Here is a 25,568-nt window from a genome sequence, read left to right as displayed (position 1 = left end):
TGAGACTAGATGCATAAAATAGTAACTTGTTTTATTCTTTTTTTAACCATGCCACCGAACACTGACGCATACAGAGTTGTGCCTGAATCCACACTGAGAAAACACTTTCACACACTGTGTTACAAAGCTGTAATGAAGAGGGATTTTACTGCACACATGGCAAGAAGAACAACCCTGATTGGATACCAGTTCGAGCTTTGATCTGGCCCTGAGGTAGACAGACATTGACATATTCTAAACAATGCTAATCACATCCTTCTAGGACACATCAAATAAAAGGACATCTGCATTATCACAACATAGAAAGATCAAAGAAAAAACCCTTTTCAAACAAAAGTGCTCTATTTCTTTTGGTCCACCAAGGAAATCCAGTTATAGTGCATGTTCATGTAGAATAGATACAGTGAATGTGTGTTTTCATGGCACTGAGTGCTGTTGGCTACTTAAGAAGGCATTGGTAATGCCCACAGACGCCAAGTTTTGCTATACACACTGTTTTCATCCAAAGATCTCAGCCCATTGTGACTTTGAAGGGAACAATTTGATGCAAGTTCCAAGCAAGTTTTGATGTTAGAAGTACACGCTTGTCTCAGTTTATCAGCCACTATCACAGTATGTTGCTTCCAGTTGCAATGTTCAGACAAAGTGGATCTACATGGCAGTCTATCTTTAATTAAGTAACAATAAACAAACACCCAGGAACAACTACCAATAGCACAGACCCATGTACTCAAGCACATCAATGCTCTACTTATAAAAGAGGCACAAGGGGGGGATCTTAATCAAATCAGAGACTTATAAAACACACACATAAAGATGTTTCTCAAATCATACCAAATGTAAACAGATAGCAAATTACTGTAATACAAAAATACAACATGTTTAAATCTATAAGGCCTGTGTTAGGCTCACATAAGGGAATAACATACCATGACAGTTTGTACATTACAGCTACACTATAACTGACAATAACCTGCTCATAGTGATTCAATGTCAGAATTTTCTTTTCAGGTTTAGTAAAAAAAAACAAAACCCAACAACTTCTTTTCATGTTTTCTTCAGTTTTCTCTTAGAAAATTCTGATTCTGTGATTTTTATAAGACATCTATATATAGTTAATGATAAAAAACTACACATAAAAGCCATGTTGCGGCTGTTCGCATTTTTTACACACTGTTTGACCATTTAAAGTATGATGTCTTTGTTAGAAAATTAAAACTACTACTGGATGAATGGTTTGCAGTAGGTTTAAAACAAACGGTGAAAAGTGAGGAGAGGTAGAGCTGACTCTACTAGAAATCATCCCAAGAGACGCCGACTGTGTGATGAAAACCAGCACATATTTGGTAACAAATAAACAACATATAAATAGCAAAACCTATTACATTGCGAGAGAAACTCAAATTGTAAGCCAGCTACCTCGAAACAATAACACCCACTGCAAGAAAGACAAGGCAATTAAAGAGATCAAGCTTATGAGGTCAAAACGTGGCAGCCATTCAAGTAAAACATGCAGAAAATAAACAACTCCAAAATAAAAATCCAACAGCAGAAAAAAACAAACAAACAAAAAAAACGGAGAAGTCACAGGAATTTAGGAGAAAATGTCGCAAAGTTCAGCCAATCGAGCCTTCGTGGAATTATTTTCAACATCTACTGCACAATCATAGAAGATGACTCAGGTTTGACTGATGGTTCAGCAGTCAATCAAAAAAAGCTCCTGCTACACACACAGGTCAGCAGTCGCAGCCGTTGTGGCATTGATTTCAACCACAGCGGAGCCATTAGAGATACAGTTATTATCGAAACCGCGTGTGTGTCTGTGTATGTTTGTGTTCACTAGGGCTGAAACAATAAGTCGCCGGGAAGCAAGCCGTCAATCGAGCAGTTTGATGATCAAGTTACTGTTTAAGTCGTTTTTCGGGGTGAAAATGTCAAATATTCCTGGTTTCCTCTTGCTTCTCAAAATGCTAGAATTTGCTGCTTTTCTGTTTTATATCATTATAAACTGAATCTCTTTGGACTGGACTGTTGGTCGGACCAAACTGGTCATCTGAAGCGGTCGCCGCGACGATTTTCAGAAGGGAAGATTTATCACTTAGTGGTAAAAATAATCTAATTGATGACGAAGTTAATCATTAGTAGCAGCCCTAGTGTAATGTGTACACACATTTGTATTCGTGCTTGCATGTCTCTGATGTGAGGTAAAAACCTTGTATCTCCCACAATGGCAACTTCCCACGATGCGTTTTTCAGTTTATCCAAAAAGAGTCTGATTTAGTTTTTTTTTTTTTAAACCCAGAGAGAAACATGTAATCTTTCAGCATGAAAAAAACAGCAACACTGGAGCTACGAGGTTTTCACCCAGCAGTGACTGTGCGTGTGTGTGTCAGACTGTGCGTGTGTGTGTCAGACTGTGCGTGGGGTCCAAGTCCTGCTCAGACATAACAGACATACAAGTAAGTCTTTTCTATCCTCCAGTCCGCCGGCACGTCCTCCGGTTTGTGGCCCTTCATGTGCTTCTGCATGGCGGCCAGGCTCGGGCAGAAGTCCTGGCAGATGGTGCACTGGTACGGAGACGCTCCGTTGTGAGTGCGCAGGTGCTTGATCATAGCCGAGTAGTCTCTGGACCGTTGGTGACACAGCTTACACTCGAATGGCTTCTCACCTGAAAAATTCAACAATAGAGCATTAACCTTGTAGACCCGGAGTCAGAGGTCCGCCAGGTGAAACGGGATTCACCCCGATTTCAGTCCACTGTACTTGTTGTGGTATTGTGTGTTGTTTGTGTGTTTGTGCTCTGGGAGTATATCGGTTTGCCTTCAGTTTGATATTAGATATTGGCCAGTCAGCGTCATCCACTGCAAATACGACTGAGGTTTGACCTCAGCAAGGAATCAGATAGCAGTCTGTAAAATGTAACCTGAAATAAAATGCAGACTTGCATTTCAGTGATTTAATGCAATGGTTTGATAGTTGTTTTTTTTTATATAAAGCAATTAAATATAAAGGCTCTCAGTAAGTTTCCTCTTCCATAAAATGGCTTTAAAAGCTGCTAAAGCATCAAAATTTAGTGGTTAGGATTTACTGGACATCTCAATTTTAATAAAATCTTTAATGATCTTTATCATTAATACTGTTATTACACTTAAAAAATTATACATTTATGTAAGACACACAACAGTCCCATGAAAAGACCAAAGCCAGAAATGCACTACTCTGACTATAGTCCACTGCCCTGTCTGGAGCATTCAGCTTCAAGTCAGTTTGTTCCATGAGAGGACGTAAATCTTAAAAAACAGGTCATAAATAGATAGTTGCAATTTTAAAAAAAGTTTTTATCAAATGTTACTCAAACAGGAGACAAAAAAAGATCTGCAGGGCACGATGTTACCTGTCTGAGCTCTCACCTGTATGGACACGGTAGTGTGTTTCTAGCTGGTGCTTGAGGCTGAACCGCTTCCCGCAGCCGTTGCACTCGTAAGGCTTCTCTCCTGTGTGGATGCGTTTATGGCCCCTCAGCGTGCCGTCGTCTCTGAAGCAGCTCCCGCAGAATTCACACTCAAACGGGTGATCGCCTGAAAGCACGGTCGTGTCACAACAGCAGCAGCCACAACACCAACACAGCCCATTATCATGAGATCGCATTAATGGGCAACTTTATCCTTGGCACGACAGGGTATGGTGCATATGTAGCCGCATAGGTCAAATAGTCACAGAGCCCTTTGTGCACATGCATATCGAGCAGGGAAATGATGTGCTTTCAGACGTGGCTAATGTTATGACATGAGGACACTCCTCTTGGCTGTCTGCTAATAGCTAATAAAAGTCCTCCAGGCATGTGCTGCTCTGTTCTCTATACTGTAGTTAATCTATTTCTCTCCTAGGCTGAGGGTTTGACTCATCTCCAATGACCTATGTGCCTCATTATCTCAGTGTCCACAGCAACAGCCAAGTCAGAGGATACATTGCTCTCCTCATTACAGGCCGATTCTCCCCAATCCCCCACCCCACTGTGGAGCAGATGACATTTACAAAATGTTACTTCCAAGCAGAATGGCATACAAACAAGATACGCTGCCATGGCCAAAACTCCCTTCACTTCTGTCTCTTCACATCAATTATGTATTTCTCCTGTCTAGACATCAAGCAGTCGTGACAGCTGGGAGTGTTATTTAAGGTAAAAGAAGAAAGGGGGACATCTTTTCAGTAAATATCTCTCCGTCTCCTGCGGCACTAAGACTCACCCTCGGTAGAACACACAGACAAGTCATTTCCATTTGCTTTTCCTTCAATATTTATTTGGGTTTCCTCTATCATTTTGGGTGAACCACAGTAGAACTGACAGCCGTGAATTGCAGAAGCCCAAAGGCTGTCTAAGAACCCAAAATATAAACAGGATGAAATTGCCCAAAATATGCACCGGCCATAACGGTACAGTGCTGTCATCAGAGAGGTGAGTCATCTTATGGAGAAGGGAAAAAGAGGATGGGAGAGGATGCATGCAAATTGTGTGAAACCTTAAAGCCAGCGACCTAAGGAAATTAACCCATATACAAAAATAAATAAAGCCGTCTGTGTCTCTTTTCCAACATATGCATGCGTTTGGCACCTTGTGTTTATGTATTGTGACAGGAGATAACCACAGATAGCGATGATGGCGCAACCGATCCGTCTCTTACCTGTGTGCGAGCGCAAGTGTCTTTTGAGGGTAGTGTGGCTGGGGAAGGGGCGCTCACAGTGGCTACAGATGTAGCTGTGCATGCCTGCATGGACCTCCATGTGCTGCTGCAGGGCCTTCTGGGTCTGGAAGCGCTTTGCACACAGCAGACAGAACACCGCCATGTCAGTCCCTGGAGAACGCACAAGACACAGACACAGTTATTTCAGTACCATACACAGACAGGGCCTTAAGTGGGGAAACTGGGTCACTTCAACTTTGTGTGAGTCCTCTGAGGGAAAAGCTTCTTTCAAAGAGCAAGTGCCTCTACCTAAACTAACTCCCCTAAAAGCCCAGAGGCACTTTCAACTGTGAGTCTTTATACGTTCTATTTTAAACCATGAAAGTCATTGTTTTCTTTAAGAGTTTCCCACACAATGCACAGCATGCCAATCACACAATCAATGGCTCCTTCCTGGTGTGTTAGATGTGTAATTATTCTCTTCATTCCCCATCAGGAGTCAGCTCCAGCCTGTGAAGTCCTCTGTCTCTGTGCTCAAAGAGTGGCTGATAGTAGCTCCACCCTAAATGATGCCTACACTATGCGCTCTGTGCAGAATGTTGAGTAGTGATATCAAGCCATTAAAGGCAGGACTGCAGGAAAAAACACAATCCAGTTTAATCCTGTGTGTGACCTGGCATCTCTTCGGGGCTGCTTTCCTGTTGCACGGAGTGTGGAGAGGAATACAGATAGGGAGACACTGGCAGGGTAGCTCAAGTCAAAATGGCTATGTGAAGAAGATCCATTGGCTGTCATACAGTCAACACTTGATCTACAGGCTGCATACGCCAGCACTCAAATCCGTTCTGGCATTCACACATATGCAAATTCATATGTGTGGTAAGACTGAGGGACTGGCTAATCAGCAGCATTGGACATAACACTGCATGTCCTGGAGAGTGAGGCTTTAATGTGAGATTATGAGGTCCTTATTTCTCTGTCTGTTCAGGTTGCAGATCATTTACAATGCTAGCAGGTCCCATTGCTCCTGACTCAGATTCAATCAGACATCTCCAGCGGAGGATCATTAGTAAACAGAGGACTGTGCCAGCACTTCATTGGAATTCAAGTGGGGTTGCTGTGTCGCATTTAAAATGCAGTCTGATGAGGTCCACTAAATCAAATCATTTGTTACTGTTATTGAAGTGCCTTGAGGCAACTGGCAATTAAATTGGAATTAACGCAGGGAAAGGGATACAGCACACTCATACTAAGAGGGAAGAGTGTCAGACACTTGCTTTAGGTACTATCAAGTTAACAGACAAGCCTGTTCAAAGTAGAAAGAAAAAGAAACAAATCAAGCAAATTCACATTTTCAGGGATAAATCAGAAACATTCACTGTGTATTGTTTACTAAGCCACGTATCACACTTTGCTCAAACAAAGCAAGACGCCTTTTTAGACTTCACATTTCACGGACAAGTACAATTTGGCAACGAGGCACACAGCCTCTTCTTTGAAATTATAGTGCTCCTTTTTGAACCTAGTTTTGAAAATTTTCCCCTAAAGCAGCGCTAATGGAACTGATCATTCGTAATCATTAACAGAAAGAAGACAGGATGAAAGACATTCCCTGATCTTAACAATCCTGCAGGGAGGCGATCCGGTGTAATGAACTGCACCTGTTCAGAGGCTTCAGCCTGTGGACTTTTGCACAAAGGGCACACAATGAGGTTCAGGCCCTCATTGACCAAGCCCATTAGTCATAGGCTCCTCACGCAACTCCTACAATCCCTGTCTTTATACTGTCGCCTAATGACCAAGGCCCTTTCTCACCCACGGATCACAATATTTTAGTTGAAGACAAAAGACCCTCCATTCTCAACGCCTCTGCGCCCTCCCCACTCCCCTTATCCGCTGACCATACAGGAAATCCTTTCACCGTCTGACCGGCTTCACTTTCTGCCTGAGTCATACCTAACTAAAGCCAGATCGCTATGCAGTGCAACAGTGGAGTCTGGATAATGATCTATCTAAAGACAATTTCAGAGGCACAAAATGCAGTCTCTGCATGACCTGTGGTGTGGAGCCTTCATCCACTTTAACCAGTTTCTCTCGTAATATTTGCTGCAGCCAGCAGGGGGAGTGCTTTCTGTTCCAATGTGTCCAGGTTAGTTCAGCTGCAGGCAGAGCCCTCAACCAACTGAATAACATATTATCCACCTTGTAGATACTTCAAAGCTACTTAAATCAATCCTCTCGCCACTCTCTCTTTATTAACTATCATATATTGCAAATGCTTGTTTCAATGCAGCCTGCGTACTTTGTTCTGTCTGCTCTGAAAGTTTTAACATCCCAGTTTCTTTGTGGAGGTAAAGCCTTACTCCCTGACACACTCGCAGGCTCTTACAGATGTATATCCTGATCCTTCTGTCACCAACAATACTGAAACTTGAGTAAAGAAATATGACAAATATTCTGTCACAAGAAGCTCACTCTTGATCTCAGGTTGACACACGGTGACAACAGCTCAGCAGTCGTTTTCGGTTTCATTCTACGCAGCCGACGCTGAAAATAAAAATAACAAATAATATCTTGAAGTGTAAACAAGAACCTTCGGAGGCAGGGAAGTGTTTGTACGTGTTAGTGGTGGCATTTCGCCTTGCTGCGCTCTGTTAACTTTTCAAACAAAAAGGATTTGCAGTTGTAGAGTTTTCCAGTAAGCTTTGGTAATAAGTGCAGAGGAGCTTCTTTATGAGACAATAAGCCCTAAAGTTGGCTGTCATTGCCCCCTGCTCTCTCACCCTTAACCAGACAATAGGCCTGGGATTTGGGTTTTAAGGCAGTGGATGACCCCTGACCCTTGGTCCTCAATGGGGTAAATACCATGTAATCAATGGTATTCCTCAAAGGCTGGCGAGTTGACTGAGCATTGTGTTTAGAGGGAGGGAGCCTTAACAGTGGGAATAATGATTTACTTTCAAGCAATTCTGCTATGAGGCAGAAAATATAAACATTTACTGTGTGCATTACATTTCTGAGCTGCTTGTCTAATGTACAATTAGGTTGGTAATTGAAGCCGGTTCAGGGTTGTTATGCTATTTCAGCATATCTCCATGTGTATACTCATGTGATTAAACATGGTCTGCCTTCATACATCTGCCACTTATTCAGTCCAACCGAGGTGGGAGCCAGCCACGCTCTCACGCTGCCTAAGAAACAAAACCATGTGTCTAGGCAACCAGATAGGATCATGGTCCTTGTTGGGGTGAAGTGTTCAAGCTAATCCCTTCATTCACAAATAAGCGCAGCCTGTTTCTTTTCAAGCGGCAAACAAAAGTTTTCCCACCCTGAGAATCTGGGAGTAAACCCACTGCAAATTGAACAAGAGATTGTATTGAGAGACGATGGCAAATCTGTATAATTTCTTCTGTGTTATTCTTAACTTCAGTGTCCAATTAAACTGATTGATTTTTGAATAATTTGTCTTTTATATTCGCTGAAATAAATGAAAACAAAACATTTAATTTTAACAGTAATTTGGCAAATACTTGGCATTAGGTAACATTTTCTGTTAAGGTACACATATTCACCATTAACTAGTTGCTTATTAGCATGCATTTTAGCAGCATATCGGCCCTTTATTACTCATAATAAAGCACTATCAGCACATCTTATTCTGCATGGCCATATTTACAGCTACTACGCCATTAACTTCTAACTTTTTCCTCTAATAACCTTATAATTAGTATCATCAGACAGTAAGTAAGGAAGCTCTTGTACATGAATTATGACCTAACCTAACCCTAACTCTGAGAAGGCATTAATAAGTGATAAGTGATGACTAATAAAGAACAAATATGCTACAAACTTGCATGCTAATAAGCAACTAGTAAATGCTGAATTTGAGTATCTTAATAAGCTTAAATAACCATGCATTATTTTAATAAATGCTTCCAGTAGTTGATCTCTTAAGGTACTTGTTTTGGTAGAGAGCTGAACAAATCTGCTGGTGCTATCAAAAGTGCAAGGATTTTCACAATTTAGAATACTACATCCCGGTTGATCCTGTCCGCCAGCTAGCGTATGCATCGTAAAGATGCTGTAAACTATGTTTTAAAGCCCTGCTCAGTGTACATACTTTGTGCTCTCTATCTACCCGCTCACTGATATGACTCTGTTAAATAGGGCCATGCAGGCTATATTATGTGCCGGACCTCACATGACCCTGTGCATTCATGCTACCGTAAGTGTTCATGCAGACAGCTCCCTGTAGATGTGGCAGCTCCAGAAGTACACACACACACAAACGCTACAGTACCTTAAACAACCCCGGGCGCTCATCAGTAGACTGCTAATCTACCCGAGTGAGGAACAACCGACTTAATAATTAATGCAACAAGAGATACGTTGCTCGTGTTTAACCACCATTCCATGGATCGGTTCATTGAGGTCACACACTGTTTCATTCGCCTCGATTCCTAGAATGTTGACAATATTTTCTCTATCCACTATATTTCACTCTACTTGAAATGACAGGGCATCCTGGGGCTTTGTGTATCATGACAGTCAGTGCAAATAAATACTGGGGGCACAGTGGCCAAACAGAGCACAGTTCAATTCAGTTTAAGGCTTGTATGAATTACAACAGAGTATTAACAGGCGGGTGCAGTATGATGACGGACACGCAATTAGGCGAGCTAAAAGGTCTGCATCATGAGGGCTGCATTATACAGCCTGAGCTGTATCTGAATGGACTACAGGACTGTTTAATTAGGGCTCAGACAGAAGGTAATATTATTCACTTGATGAAGCAGCCTGTAATGTGTGGAAACAGCAGCAGTGCAGCTGCTTTGAGTACACAAAGGCAGCACTCTTATGGCCTTTGCCTTGAAGGCAAGGTGGCAAAATGGTCGGCCAGCATGGTTTGAAGCAAATACAGTCGATTTCTGTGCGTGCTGTAGATAAGCTACCATCCTGGGTTTTCCAAAATTGAAAGCTCGGTGCCCCAGAGCCTTGACTTGCTCTGATGAAACAAACCCCTTTGTTGTGAGAGCAATTCGGAGACAGTTCCATTCTTTTATTTTGGGCACTGACAAGTAGGTCAGAGGAGACTATGACAGTGCTGTGGTGAGGAGTAAACAGCAGCACATGATGTTGTTTTCCTCTCAGTCCTGGCATCTAACACCAGCAGCAATCCTCTTGCCCTCAGGAAGTCCTCACATACCCCCTACCCCCTTCCCTTCCCACAGTCCACTCCGCCCCCAACCCCCCTTCCCCCCACCCCCCTCTTTGATCTCTAACTTCAGCAACCCACGGCCATTCACCTCTGACATATCAAAATGGTGAGAGGGACTTTCACTGTAGCCAGTGTTGCCAAATTGCTTCAGAGTAAGGTCCCCCAAAAGTAGTATTATTTCCCCTGCAGAGGAGGTGGACAGCAGTGTTGCAGCTGCTGAGGTCTGACAAGTGTTAATCTGCTAAGAGGAAACTCATTTGGCTCACTGGTTATGCCACATGGCAAATTAAAGCCGCGACTGCGTGATCAGCACTGAAAGATCCAGTGTTTTTAGGAGGAATAAAAAGCAGGTTGTAAATCTTTGTACCGAGTTGGAGCTATGTCATAGTTTCCTCACATAACCTCAACCCAGCTGATTAAATTACCTGTAACTCATGTCAGTGTCTGCTCTGAGAGCTACAATAAGTGTCAGTAAAAAGGGTCATGCGTCACAGCAGACCGAGCTGAGATCACGACAAAATGAGAGAGTAATGCCCTCCCGTACCCTGCTCCGCATGCACTGCCAGGCTGAAACCGAGCCCTGGATGTTTACAACTTGGGGAGATGAGGGTAGAAACTTCTGGGCATCGTTAACACCCCCTCCATGTCCACATTCATTAAGTATTCATACTGTGTGTGCCACCTGGAGTTACAGTTACATGCCAATGCTCCTGAGAGGGTTATCACCTTTCTCTGACAGTAGCAGAAAAGGTGTGGATTCAGACACTGTCAGGTATATACGCCGTCTGACAACAATACAGCTTTTTTTCACAGTCCAACACGTGTTGTTAAATCTTTCTCTCTCCAAGCTAACGGGGTAGTATTCAAGAGCAAAGTGCCACTTCACTACAAGGCATACTTTATAAAGGCTTTTTAGGTTGTCAATAATGATTTTATCAATGGCAATTATCTAGCTTCAATGCTATAAAGAGCAGCGTTGAGCTGAGTTATAACACAGAACTCAGGTTGTGGGTTTATATTAACAGATTGTTATTTAACTGGTGTTTATCTGGAATTATTATTACGAAGTGGAAAACTGGGTCATAGGTTTGTCCACTTTAAAGTAGGGCCGCAACTATCCATTATTTTATTTCATCTTATTTTTTTGATCAATCGATTAATGGTTTGGCCCGACAAATCTGAACAATGTCTGTCATAGTTTCCCAGAGCCCAAAGTTTAGTTTTTTAAAGTTTACTTCAAAAATCCAAAGATATTCATGAGGCTGGAAGCACAGCAGTAGTTTCAGATTCATTTTCAGTTGATCGACTGATTAATTGCCTTATAGTTTCGGCTACATCAAAATAAACTGACCAGCCTTAATCTATGAATGATACTGTAAATCATTAAAGGTTTTATTTGACGCATTATTACGCATTTCGAAGCTTTCTCTCAAAAGGTGTCAGGGATCAATTCAGCAGAGTTCCTCCTGATTAGTCAAAGAGCTAAAAATACAAAGTGTTGGCAGAGAATATACACCAACCAAAAAATGTTAAACTGACACACAACCTGGCAACTGCAAAATGTCCTTATCTTTCCCAGTTTTTATGCATTTAGTATTTCTATTATTATTCATATTGGATATAGTTTTTTTTCTTGCTCGTGTGTTGCGAGTTGGCATTTGTTTTACATATTTTAAGATTGAAATTGAATGAAATGAAATTCCACCCCTGGGATAATAAAGCTAAAGTTGATAAATTAATTACTTATTAACCATCAGTGAGGTTGCTGCTTACAACCCCTTATAAGTCTAATAACACCACTCTTGTTAATAGTAATACAAATGCTAATTGACTGACTCTTGAATCGTGCTGATTTTCTTTGCCCTTCTCTCTATTTTATAGATTCTATTTAGTAGGTTATAAACTTAATTTTACTTGTTTTATATATTGTCGTCCTCTTGCTATGAAACACCTACATGTTTATGTAACTTGCATATGTTTAGAAATGTGCCACATGAGTAAAGTTTGCAAGGTTGTTCCAAACTATGTTACCATTCAATTTTTTTTTTCTTTCGAAAAACCCCACATTTTTAAGAAAGAATTAGATCCATCCTGATGTCAACTGTTAACACCAGGCATTCACTGGACAAGAAAAGGTTATAATGCAAACATTTTCTCATTGCAAAACAAAAGGTGTTCATCTCGTTGTTCAGTGTAAGTGTAAATAATTCCACAGGCGCTCTCAGGCAGGAGGTCAGGATAGTATGTCTGTGAAACTGTAATGCTGGCGTTGTGAAGCCACGGCTGTGGCAAAGTGGCATGCAGTGGGTCTGGATGCCAAGAGATATTAGTGGGTGATATGTGAGAGGGCCTCCCACCTCCCTGTTGATAAATTATGGAGCATCATGACAGGAACAGTTTAACCCAGCCAGCATGACAGGCAAGTTTAGAGCCATGATCACAAGTACTGTAGTCACGGCTTACTCGACAGCTCAATGCATGCTGCCCAGGTTAAACATAATGTGTGTGTGTGTGTGTGTGTGTGTGTGTGTGGAGGGCGTGTTAGTGCATGCACACGTTTGTAAAGTACCTGTGTGTGTTTGCCTGTGGGCTTCCAGAGCATCCTCTGAGGAGAATGTTGCTCCACACTGATCACACACCAGCGCCTCTGCAGGAGCTGTAGATAAAATCAAATTTATAAGAAGGTATCTTGATCAGACATTAACAGGTGTGTTTGTAATTGCAGAATAAGTCAGTTAATTTAGCGGTTAAAGAGAACTGTGGCGAAAGCGACAAGAGTGGAACAAAGGCGCCCCGTTTCAAAAGTCACCAAGAGCCTCGCTTGTCAGACGCTTGCTCTTTTCAGGTGTTAACACAAGGAAGCAAATGCGCAGAGTACAATGGAGCAGAGGAAAGCGCCATAAAAACACAACTCAGGACAAACAAAAGCACCAGACAGGGTGCAACGGCCCTTCTTCTTGACAAAAAAGAGCCGAGCTGAAGAGTTTTATTTACCGTGCCCTGTTATCAGTCTCTGAACAGTGAGCAGACTGTCTGCCTGAGAGGCCACAGAAGGACTGGGTGTTCTCTCTACAGCAGACGCTTCCCGCCTACGGCACATCCCTTTATCAAAAAAAAAAAAAAACAGTTCAGAGTCAACACCCCAAATCCCATCGCATACACTGTAACTACAGTTCCCAGTTCACCTTTGGAATGCCCTTGTCTATTGTGATGAAGACATGAAAGAGACAAGTATGCATACTGCTTGCAGAAATGTTCAATCCTCGTTCTGCACTCACCTCACACCTGCACAGACAGGCACATAGGACAGATATGCACACACACATTCTGTCTGTCTCTCTCTCACACACACACACACACACACACACAGCTGTTTGGATGTGGGTTGGCTCTCACAGAGATGTAAATCGGTTGCAGATCCATACTGGCCCAGGGCTCATTCACTGATCTATTTTCTGCTCAGCTGGCTTTAAATGAAGTTAAAATGACTCATTAAAACACCCACAAGCTTTGGGAACTCTGAGCGCTACAGCCTAAATGTGGTCCTCTTTCAACTCTTACGATGCCTCTATACACAGACACTGTGCCACTGTTCCCATTGCTGCATACAAATAACAAAAAAGCCCCAATCTGTTCATTTCTAAAAACAACAGTTTTTGAAAACAAACTGTGACTGTTTTGGAACTGTGCATTTTGTTACACGGAGCAAAAATAAAACTTGGTAGAGAGTAGTCTTATATAGTAGTAACACAAGAGCAATGTTGTAGATCCTGATGTTGTGTGACGCTGTCCAGTGTGGTGTGTTGTGTTGTGTGAGATTGTGTGATAAGGGAAGAAGAGAACATAGTGCATTGTCTTGTGCAGTCAAAGGCACGGAGTGTGCTCTCATCCATAAACCATCAAACTGTCTCCAGACGCGGCTGCAATCGTCCTCCATCAAAACACTTTGTCTGGCATACCAAAATAAGAGCCAGCATCGAGCTGAATACCAAATCAGCCCATTAGAGCAGTGGAGCACTCGCTCCTTAGCAACCAGTGGGATCTAAGGCTGCTATACCGAAATACACAGTGACAAAGAAATGAGATCCACATCTTTTTTTTTTTTTTTTGTAGTATTATGGGTTGACACATTGGGATGGGGAGAGTTTATGCAAAAAATTCAAATTAGGTTAAAGGTGCCGCCGTGGTGGATGTCAGTGCGAATTGAAAATCAAAGCATGTTGTCGGGGTCTGGGAGCAGTGCAAGACAATACGCGTGTTAAGGGTTATGTGGAGGGTACAGAGGAGGAAAAAGGGACGAGTCAGGTGAAGTTTAAAGACGCAGATTCTCTCTCATCTGTCAGCAGTATGTCATTCCAGAACAATCCTCCAAGAGAAGGCGGAGAGGACAGGGACCTCGCCTTGTCTATACACATACACCAACTGAGGTTTCTGTTTTAGTTTCATTTTTAGTCCCTGATCTCCCCCCTTTCAAACCCCCCCTCCTCCCTCCCCCTCTGCTCCTCTTTCTCTATTTTGGATAAAGTAGCTGGGAGAGCAGTCAGGTCTGATTAAGTCTGCATTTGGGTACAGTGTGTTCCTGGACACACATCTGCGAGCGAGCCATCACACACGCTTCGGAACACTGGCAGAACACCCAGGCCTGCCGGCAGCTGATGATGTCATCACTCAGAAGGGGCAGAGCTGGCGAGCTGCCAGACTCTCCGAAAAAACACAGAAAGGATTCAAACGGAGAGAGGGAGAGAGAGAGAGACGGAGAGGAGAGGGAGGGAGATGTACACAGACCTAAGCATGGAAAAGAAAGCATGATCCAAGTATTCGGAGCAGCACTAACCGGGAGGAGGAGGAGGAGGAGGAAGGGGAGGAAGGGGGTTGTAGTATGAACAGGTGCATTTGAAAGGCCGCACTATCAAGAGGCTTCATAAGCACTGAATACTCTGAGATGAGAGTGTGAGAGTTACTAAGTACCTGTATGAGACAGCATGTGCATCCGCAGCCGCATGCTGTCCTGGAAGTGTTTGCCACAGTATTCACAGCCGTGGCCCTTCTCCTCATTATGCAGCCTCCTGTGGAAAGACAAACACTAATGTGAGCATGTTAACAGAGATGAGAACACAGCGAAAATACGCACTTGTGATAATAAAAGTATCTAGTTTCTGCGCTTTTTTTTTTTTTTTTTCCCCCTCTCTCTGTAAGGTCTCCCAAACCCAGAAGCATCATTGTCCCAGTAACAAGAGGAGCATGTTTTAATTCCGGCAAGAATCCCTCACTGAATGCAACATCATTAGTGTAAGAGGCCCTTGGAGTTGTGAATCACGACGCATGAATGCTAGAAGAACACAGACAATAGGATATCTGGCTAATTTCAGAGTGCAGACATACGCGTGCCTCCACCCGCCAGCATTGCAAGACACTGGGCACGCACGCACAAATGCACACACCGAGTACGTGCGCGCAAACTCACATCCCAACGCAACACGCACACACACTTCTCCTGCAATGAAAAGGAGAAAAGAAGATGATTCGCTGAAGCTCTGCCGGCAGCAAAACCTATCATATCATATCACACACATCCAAGCATGCAAGGCATCTGTACTGTTATCCTTATATCACCCCGCGAACAGCAGAGAAAATGGCCTCAGACGAGTCCACGATGAAACACACTCAGTGGTCAAAACAAATCCTCAGACGGAACTTAACACATGTGAAATCTACATTAATATATTAAGGAAAAAGAGTGATTCTGGAGCTCGGGAGCACTGAGTTTTTGCCTTTTTAACCGTAAGAAAGGAAGATTTGACCGACTTTTGAAGATGATAATTTACTTGAGAGTTCATGTGAGACTGAAAAAAGCTTTTCTTTAGTGTATCCTGATGGCCCTGCAGTCTGAGGTGTCAGCCATGTAACCGTGATGTGTATATTTCCTTTCTTCTCTCCACACAGCCTATTTAATAAAGGGGAAAAATATGGCACGTCCTGGTGGCTCAGGGGTTTAAGGTGATCACCATGTAATCACAAAGTTTGAGTCCAGCTACAGATGTTTGCTGCATTTCATTCCCCAGTGCTCTCCCCTCATTTCCTGCCTCTACCAAAAGACAATAATTAAGACGTTTTCAAATATTTTAAAAGGCAAAAATGCCATAATAATATAATAGTATAATTTTAATTCCTAAAATGGATACAAGGACAATAATACAATTTTTAAGAGCATTAAGTGCAATTTAAGAATATCGAAAGCATGAGATTTATTCGAACATGCAATATAATTTTAGTTAGTTTTATTGGCAGATGTTTCAGTCACTCTTTATATTAACACACAAATATTCAGCATTAACTAGTCGCTTATTATGCATAGTAGTTGCATATTGGCACTTTATTAGTCATTATAAAGCACCTATTAATGCCTTATTCTGGTGATTAAGGTTATTAAGACAACAAGTTCATTACTTATTATCAATAAGTAGTAATTTGGAGGTTATTTAGAGAAAACTCTTAGATAACAGCCTGGCAGTTGTGGAATATGGTCTTGCGCAATAAGGCACTAATAAGTGCTTTATAATGAGCCAGTATGCTACTAATATGCATGCTAATAAGCAGCTAGTTAATGGTGAATATATGTTCTTTAATATAGAGGTTTCAATAATCTTTAAAATTACCTGAACTGTAGTTTGGATTTTATGTGCTGACATAACATTAAAACTACAAATATAAAAAAATTTTTCACAGTATATTTTTAATTTTACAACTCTATTTTTTGTATTCTAAACCAAATCGGTCAAATTTCTGTCGGATTTCATACTGAAATCGTGCCAGGAGATTCTTCTGTAACAACACTACAAAATGTCAATCTGCAGACCAGGTGTATGCTCAGTGACCTGGTTACAGACCTGCAGCAACTTCACTACATCCTCAAGCAGCGCCACCAATGCAAGTCCCTCAACCTGCGGACATCCGCCTGTCTCCATGAGTAAGAAATCACTAAATATCCCACAGGATGCTCCGTTTCACCGGGCGGTTTCAACAAAACTCTGGAGTGGCACGAGGCTGAAATGTCAGCCACAGGCGCAGATAGAGAAAGACTGTGATCCTAATCAGGAGTTGGCTGCATATTGGGACTTTTGGCTCACAGACTGTCTTGTTTCTAATGATTAGTGATGAGTCAAACACTGCCAAGCACGCACAGCTCTAAACATCTGCAATCAAGCTAATGAGAGTTGTCACTGAGCTAGTCTAACTTTTTGTGTACAATGACAAAATCTGAACTGACAGGCTCGTAAATAAAGGAGAGACGAACGGAAAAAAAACAACGGAGCGGGTTGTGAAACAGAAGTTATCCGTCATCTAGCTGAAGCGTCCAGCCTGGTCCCTGCTGAGAGGCTCCTCTCCGCTGATGCAAAGGAATGCACATCAAAAGGACTGGGAGACAGCCTGTTGTGTGAGGCACGCTTCTGCACAAATAATCAAACAGAATTTAGAAAATCAGGCTTTGTAAATACCGCCGTTATGCGACACCAAGGCCTCTTTATATCAAATCCCTCACAAAGACCCGATTCAAACCTTCCCGAGACGTCTCACTGTTAAGACACGAGTGCAGGTGTCCCTGAGAATAAATTAACATATTTGCCGTTGCTCCTTCCAGCTTTTAACTCTCGTAGTATTTTAACATGATGGAGGGGCGGGAGATCCTTAAGACCAAGCATTGAGTTCAAGAGACACATGTCCACCGCTTCTCCTCACAGCGTAATCAGCTGCTTGGCTTATATTCATCAGACCACACGTGCGCACATATACACGTTTGTCAGTAAAATGCTGCGTAGAGAGTGTAGAAGTGTTTTTTCAGCAAAATGGCACCAAAACTATGCCCTCTTTCTTTAGTGATTATTAAATTTTGGACCCCCAGTGATTAACATTTTCATTTTGTTTAATTTTCCATCATTTGAGATACTGAAATACGTTTAAATTACTTTAACGCTGCAGGAAAGTGTAAAAAATGTGTGTCGATGGATCTTGTGCGCGCGTTACCTGTGCTGCTCCATGGCCTGCCTGCTGTGCAGCTGAAGCCCGCACTCGCCACAACACTGCTGGCCTTGAGCCTGGCCCTCGTGTCTCATCCCAGCAGCAAACTGGCCCAGCCTGCTGAGCAGCTCCCTGTGCAGCAAGCCCTGGTGCAGCAGGCCGCTGTAGGCCCTCGGGTCCAGCGGCACGCCCAGGGACGGGGCCACTGAAACGGACACTGGCAGCATCCCCTCCCCCGTGTGGTTGGAGGGCACAGAGTATATGGAGGCCAGATGTTTCTCAGCGATCCCGGGGAAACAGTCAACAGAGTTCCCCACCATTTGTCCTCCGTCTTCCGGGCCTGTGTGCAGCTCTCGAGCGCTGGTGATCACGCTGCCTCTCAGGGGCGTCCCCGGGCCCTCGTCTCTGGGCTGGTCTGACATGCAGCTTCCCTCCCCGGTGCTGGAGGACCTGCCCTCGCAACCGTTGGCATCATCCACCTGTATGTTCTCTGATTTTATACTTCTGGCGGGATCCAGGGATGAGGCCTGGCATAGCTCTGCGCTGTGGTGCTGAGGCTGCTGGGAACTCTCCATGTCGTCCTCCGTGTCCATCTTGGGGCTCGATTCAGGAGCCGCCTCGGGCTCTGGACCAGGAGAGCTCCTCTCCGTCATGTGGTACAGCGCCAGGTGGTGTAGCGCAGTGGGAGTGGTGCGGTTGGGTCCATCCTGTATGGAATGCTTCTTGGACATCAACATGTGCCTCCAGTGCCTGGCCCGGCTATGGTCACTGTGGTCTCCGGAGCTGTGATTCCTCACCGCCACCTCCTCGCTCTGCTCCGCCTGGATGGTCTCCAGCACCTTGAGGCACTGCTCCTCCAGGTACTCGATCTCCAGGATCTCAGCGGCGTACAGCAGGTCATCCAGGTCCTCGGCTGTGGCCTGGAGCGAGGCGGTGTAGGCGTACTCCAGGATCTGCTGGAAGGTCTTGGGGGACAGGAAGTCCAGGGCGTAGCGCAGGCTGCTGCGGTGGAACAAGATCTCGAACATTTTGCTGGTGCACGCCAGGATGGTGCGGTGCGCCGGGAACTCCTGGCCGTCCACCGTGATGATGACATCACACAAGGTGCCGGTCAGACGCATCTGATTGGCCCGCTGCAGAAGCGTGCTGGGGTGAGTGGGATTGTGGAGCTGTAGCACACCCATGTTTGTCAGACCCGTATCCACTCGGACCTTTGCTGAGCCCACGCATGAGGTGTGGCTGTCCTGCCTGCTTCACTTGCCTTCAGCTGGTTGTAGGTCTGCGGTTTGGGTGGAGGGGGGAGGGTAGAGGATCATTAGTGCCTGTCTGGCTCACAATGTGATATAAAAGGCAGTTAATTATACACCAGTGTCCACTCCATGGTCAGTCTGGAGGAATATTTAAAAAATAATATACATCAAAAAAACATCATCTTAAATATATTCTGAGAATATAGCCCCCTCTTGATCTCTTCAGGGGTTTTGTTTCATGCACTAAACATGTTTATTTATTTTAATTAAGAACCAAAGACAGACAACAGGTCGATAAGCGCAAAGCAACAGTTTCCATTGCAGGTGATTAGTCTGAGGTCTCTCTGAGAGCGGTCACGTCGCTGTAATAACGTCTGCATACTGAGAGGTGACGGTTCAATTCATCAAGCTTCTCACACACGCACACACACACACACACACACACACACACACTCACACTCCCTCACACTCGTGCCCTCAACAGGTAGGCCTGCTATTAAACGCCTTGAAGGGCTGATTAGTCCATATAGGCGGCGCACGTGCATGATCAGATGCGTTAAAGCCAATTAAACGGCTCCGCTAAAAAAATCCCCAAATAAGTTACAGAACAGTCAAATTGACGAAATCGTGAAGAGGACGCGCGACCCTGGCACGGATGCACGCTCCCCCACTTCATTTAAACACCTAAATGACAACGCGAGTGATGCCACGGCTCGCTGTGGTGATTAGTGCCGTCGGACCACTCAGCAGCACCTCGGCTGATGCTGACAGGCTGCATCCTCAACTAACCGCAACATCAGAGCGCATCAGGTGCACACGCACACGTCCACCTTTATTATCCGAACACGTTGCGACAAATGAGCGCTCTCTGCGCTGTCTGCTCGGTGTTTGAGGGGGGGGGGGGGGGGGGGCGAGTGCCGTCGGAAAATAAAAGACCCAATTTATCCAAAAATAGTCCACTGATGTCTGTGTGAACTGGACACTCTGCGATGCAGCCTGAGCTTAATCAAGTTTGCAAAATCCTGAATCAGGCTGCGGCCAAACTTGGGTCCATTTCCACATGTGTGCCGTGAAACGAAATGATAACAACCCGCCGCAAACTGCCCTTCTCTATAATATTAATTGTTGAAATGAGTCTGAGGCTGAAAAGTAGTTAACCGCAGCGGAACCTGCGGACTAAAATCAGCGGCAGAGATGATAAAAGTGGCGGCTGTCACAGTTGTTCTTACCTCTGTCTCCTATCGTCCTCCGCTGATTATCCAGGCAACATCATGGTTACACATTTCACAGTACCCGCTCCAAACTCAGTCCTGCTCCAAGTAAGCAAATCATCACCCAGCCGCGACGGTCAAAGCGGCGGGGGAAATACGGGACTTCCGGGTAGGACTTTCAAAATAAAATCTTCGGAACCACGTGTTGAAATGCGCGTTTGGGGGGGGGGCGCTTATAAAGTGGAGTATTGTTAAAAATAGCAAGAAACAAACCATGAAATTAACTGATTGATTAAAAGAGGAGATGCACAGTTAATCAATAATTATGCTGCAACCAAACATATAAATTAAGAGTATTTTTTAAAATTATTGTGGCTTGCGGGATCTCGATTTGACAGTGACATTAGGGACTATTAAATTAAAGTAAAGATAGACTTTGGAGTCAGAATGGTGTTGGTCAATAATGTTAGTGTTACACAATATTTTTATGTAGCTCTAAATGCCTATCGTGTTGGAAATAACAGGATTTAAAACTTTTGGTGCATTGCATATGTTTAGTCCACATGTAGTTATTTAAAATGCATTATATGTTTAAGGTGTGTGGATGTGGATCTTTCTTGGTGGAGTTTTTTTTTTTGCCTCACGACAAATTTCTGTCAAACCTTATTTTAAATATGTTGCATTGTTTATTAACTGAGTGCATTTACTCAGTTTTGAGATACTTCTATACAATAGTTACACTTGAGTACACCCATATTATGGAACTTTGCACGTTTATTCCACTGCTTTTATTTATCAGCCGTAGTTATTAGTTACTTAGCTGATATGATGACCATGTGATAGGAAATGTGCTGTATATAAATTAAATTACAGGACATAAATTGAAATTAGCTCCATGTAAATTTTCTTCACGTGTTGCTGTATCACATGTTGCAATACATTAATAATGTAGACTGGAGTACCATTTGTCTGTCTTGGCACTGATTTGTTTTTCTTTTACTTTGAAGGGTCCAACACCAAATTTCCTGTATCATCACGGCTGCCTGCCGCTGACTTGACTGGCTGCAAATCATCAGCGGGGAGACGTCACGGATCTGAATGATCGCCCTCTGCTCCGCGTCTCTCCGTCAAGGCTGCAATCAGAGACATCTACAGGGCATCTGAACCAGCCACGGCCTGCCAGGTTAGGACCAGTTTGTTGTCCTCAAATCAGAAGCAGAAACTGGTTAACGCAGCGGACAGAAAGATCAAATCAGTATTTAAGAGGTCAGACTCGGACAAAAATGAAATTAGGTAAGAGGGGGCAGTAGGTGAAACAGGATGCCACGCCGGGTCAGTGCTGGCCGCTTTGTGTTGTTGACACTCTGTTGACACAGCACCGGTTTGCGGGTTCATGTCACATTAGAGGTACTGATGGGAGGAATGCCACAGCTGAAAATATCAAGACCTCACTGGTACACAGTATTTTGACATCCCAGCCTGGAAGTATCAACTTTACTCCTGCACAAACATGCATTATGTAACACGTGTTTATTCCCCCTCCTATCTTTTTGGACAAGTAACCCGAGGAATTTCCAGCCCCGACATAACCTGTTTGCTCTGTAACCTTTCTGTAAATAGCCCTGTGTGTCCATGACATGGCGAAAACAAGAGGGAATACAAAAGTAGGTCTATACTGACATCTACTGTCCAAATGAAGTCACTACAAGCTGTGATTTTAACAAGACGTGGTTTCTTTTAACCAAAAAAAAAAAAAAAAAAAAGTAATTGATACTAATGACAAAATGGGCCAGGACAAAATTAGATTCGGAAACCATTTTTTATTTTGTAAATGGGTTAGCACTCAGACTGTACACAACAGATATTTTCTGAGTTTGACCCAATAAAACCAAAAGGAGCATCCAGAGATGAGGGAGCAAGGTGGTCTCGCAACAGCAGTGAAGTACAAGGTGAATAAAGCTTGTTTTGTTTTTTTGTTCTTAGGAACTTCAGTCTTCTCTTGACATTGCGTCTATTGGGTAAATCTTTTTTTAAAAAAAGTCTCATCTCCTGTTTCAGGTGGACCACCTTGCTTCCTGCCAGTGGCATCCTCATCTTGTCAAGCAGTCGCTCTTGGTGAGTGATTTTTGTACAAAAAGACAAAAAACTAAAAAAAAAAATAAAGAAATTCAAAGACCACATTACAGAACACTTGAATAACAACTGGGGAAGGTAAATAAAAACTATGTGTAGTAATGCCAGAACAAGCCCCAAAGGTACGACTCATTAAACCAATATGAGCATTATTTTCCCCAAACAAACATGGGCACGTCTATCGGCCTTGTAGTTATACGCTATGAATTCATGCCGAGGTTCAAAACACCTTCCTTCACTTTAGCTGGCAATATATAGTGCTGTGACCAGAGACGGACAGTTTTATACACTACACGTGTTATAATGACCACATTAGTCCATTTATCATACTTTTCTTCTAATAATACAATATATTAAATAAAAAGAATAGGCTCTCACGACAAAGCTATGCAGATTATCATAGAAACTGATGACAAGACAATCTATTGACACACAGGCACAGTGCACAAGCTTGCAGGCAGGAAATGGAAAATAAATCTTTGTAGTTTTTAAATAGTACAAAAATGCTTTTTTTATTCATTTTTTGCTCCAAAAGCACAACTCAAAGAATGAAGCCAGACCTTCAATCTGCTTTAATGTGAGGAAGAAACAATAGCGGTCATTGTTGTTGCCCCCTTCCAAACAAATACGTGGCGTATATTTAGCGCAACATCATAAGATATTCGCTTGATTCGCGGTTCTTCAACCCTTGGCTGAGAATCAGCAGTTCCGCTGGCATTTTTTTCCCCCTAATCTTTCTGTGATTGTGTTCAATGAGTTGCCTTTTTTAATCAAATACCCTTTATTAACGGATATTTGGGACTAACACTGTGGTGAAGCAGTGGCAGATTGAATACATCTGATCACAAAACGGGCCAAATCTGATCTGATCGTGCACGCCGTCGACGTGTGATTCTCTGTCGGTCTCTTTCCCCCTGCAGCTGGCTGTGGGTATATCCTGTATTTTTATAACCATGACAAATCAGGCTATAATCCAAACGTTGAAGTCGGGCCTATGTTTAATCAATGCCAGCGTATCTGTGAGCGATGACACATCCCTGTAACGGACAAAGTGAAACCATAAACCTTGAAAACTTTACAACCACTTGCAGGTCAGACATGCAGAATGAGCTATTTAATGAGACTAGCCCACAAATGAAAAGTCCAAACTAAAACAATGCAAACAGTTTCACATTTGAACAGCTGAACATGAAAATAAGAAAAATAATTTCTATATATAGTCAGGTTTTTTTTTTTTTAAACATTTCTCATAATTCAGTACTTGTGTGCGATTGCAATTCAAACTATAAGCACAATAGAAAGTAGAATCTAATTTCATACATTTACCAAGCAATCGTTATTACAATAAGAGATTATTCTTAATCCTCCTGACTGGTTAAATAAAATAACAATAAAAAAATAAAATTAATCTCTTATGACCTAAAGATAAACTCCTTGGGTGTAGCAGTAAACATTTCATGAATGGAACCGGAAATGAAGCGCAGTCAAAGTGCGCTCTAACCAATTGACGCCTGTGTGTTGTTTTAAATATGTAGTTAAGGGCACTGGAAATCAAAACTCCTGCAGTGTTTCTCGCACGACGCTGCTGCAAAAATGTTTTGGATCGGGCTGGGGTTTCCCCGGCCCATCATGCTTTGCTCTCGGTGGTATTTGTCTGTATGACACTGTTGTGTTCCGCAGTGATCTCCGTCAGGGTGTTCGATAACTCTGCCTCCTCCAGTTTGCCTTTCTCGTCAGAGAAAATCTTCCTGCAATGGGAGAAAAAACGAGAGGGTGCAAATTGAGAAATCTGGCCGTCTCTGGCGAGAACACAGAAAATTCTCAGTGAACAAACACTTTAGTTGAACACAGCTTGAACCATTTATTCTCAATGATGTCTTCACCCAATATGTAAGAAGACACTGTGTGGACTCAGAGGTCTTTTTACATATTTCTTCACCACCTCGACAACAGTCAAATCAAATTTAACAAACAGAGAATGACAAACTCATAGCTCATCCAGTAGCCTTCCAGTTCTAAAACAATCTGTTTCGCAAATGTAATCAATTAATCAGTTTAGCTCTACATCAAACAGACTGTGATGGCACACTAAATGAGGGCTTGTGGTGTTTGATGTCCGTGTCGTCTTAAAGCAGTGCAACACAGGATCTAGATCCTGCCTGCAGCTCCTCTCCTCTTGTCTGCGGCTCAGAGCAGGAAAACACCGTCGTCTAGCCTCTGTTCTCTTGGGCAGAGCTGCACAGTTGGTGAGGATTTAGGCAACATTCGGAGGCACACTTACTGCCTGAGACAAAACATTTTGTCATGAAGACGAAGCCCCTTTCAGACATGGAACACGTAACTAACTGGCTCCGTCTCTCCGCTGCAGTTACTGTTTTGTCATTCAGACGTGGATAGGTGCTGCGGCTTTATTCAGACGTGACAGGGCTGTTCTGCAAAAAGCCACAACGCTTGTGCGATATTGCCATCTGGTGCACGAGAGGGAGTAGTGGCACTGCTGAGTTGGAAAGCAGTGATGTCAACAGGCTGCATCACAGATAGATTTTAAAACATATTTTTCTGCTTGAGTCCTTATTAATGACCATCGTGAGCGAGGGGGGTGCTCGTTAAATGTTCTCAATTCCATCATTTATTAGCGAATTCTCTCTAGTTTCCAATGTCAGCGTGTCAAGTTGGGACTCTTGTTTAATTAGCCTGCTATTTGTTCAGGCTGTGTTTGCTGGATATTCCTATTTTTATCCATGCAGCTGGACACGAGTGAAAGTCAAACATAGGAAGGGAGACTGCAGGTCTGATTAGCGTTGTTCTGAGAGGGGTTTTTCAATTCTAACTCTTTGTAACACACAACAGGGAGAAAAATTCTCCTCTTAAACTATGTAAAACTTCAGTGTTTCCTGGTTTAGTTAACAGATAACTGATACATGTGTTACGCGCCTGTAACTGCTCGCTCTGTATTTAATAGTGCATCTGCAGATTTTAAGGCCGGGTTATGCTTGAACAGAAGTAGTTTGTGTGACATTAGAGGGTAAAAGTGTCTATACCTGTTCTGAACAGCCAT

At 43.1% G+C, this 25,568-nt stretch overlaps 1 protein-coding gene across 1 annotated transcript; it reads right to left on the bottom strand.

Moving 5' to 3' along the window:
* On the bottom strand, positions 1 to 25,568 carry zbtb16b (zinc finger and BTB domain containing 16b). The gene is made up of 9 exons (XM_041940866.1): positions 25,552 to 25,568; positions 24,144 to 24,258; positions 17,923 to 19,160; positions 14,869 to 14,966; positions 12,895 to 13,002; positions 12,470 to 12,556; positions 4,683 to 4,853; positions 3,411 to 3,578; positions 1 to 2,668 (listed from the first exon to the last, which is right to left on the bottom strand). Exons 1-9 carry the CDS (start codon positions 25,566 to 25,568, stop codon positions 2,439 to 2,441), a joined length of 2,232 nt encoding a protein of 743 aa, XP_041796800.1. The 3' UTR covers positions 1 to 2,438.

This window comes from Chelmon rostratus, chromosome 7, assembly GCF_017976325.1.
Source record: "Chelmon rostratus isolate fCheRos1 chromosome 7, fCheRos1.pri, whole genome shotgun sequence".
NCBI classification, from domain to species: domain Eukaryota; kingdom Metazoa; phylum Chordata; class Actinopteri; order Chaetodontiformes; family Chaetodontidae; genus Chelmon; species Chelmon rostratus.
Note: the sequence above shows the minus strand (reverse complement) of the source record. Positions and strands in the feature narration are given on the sequence as shown.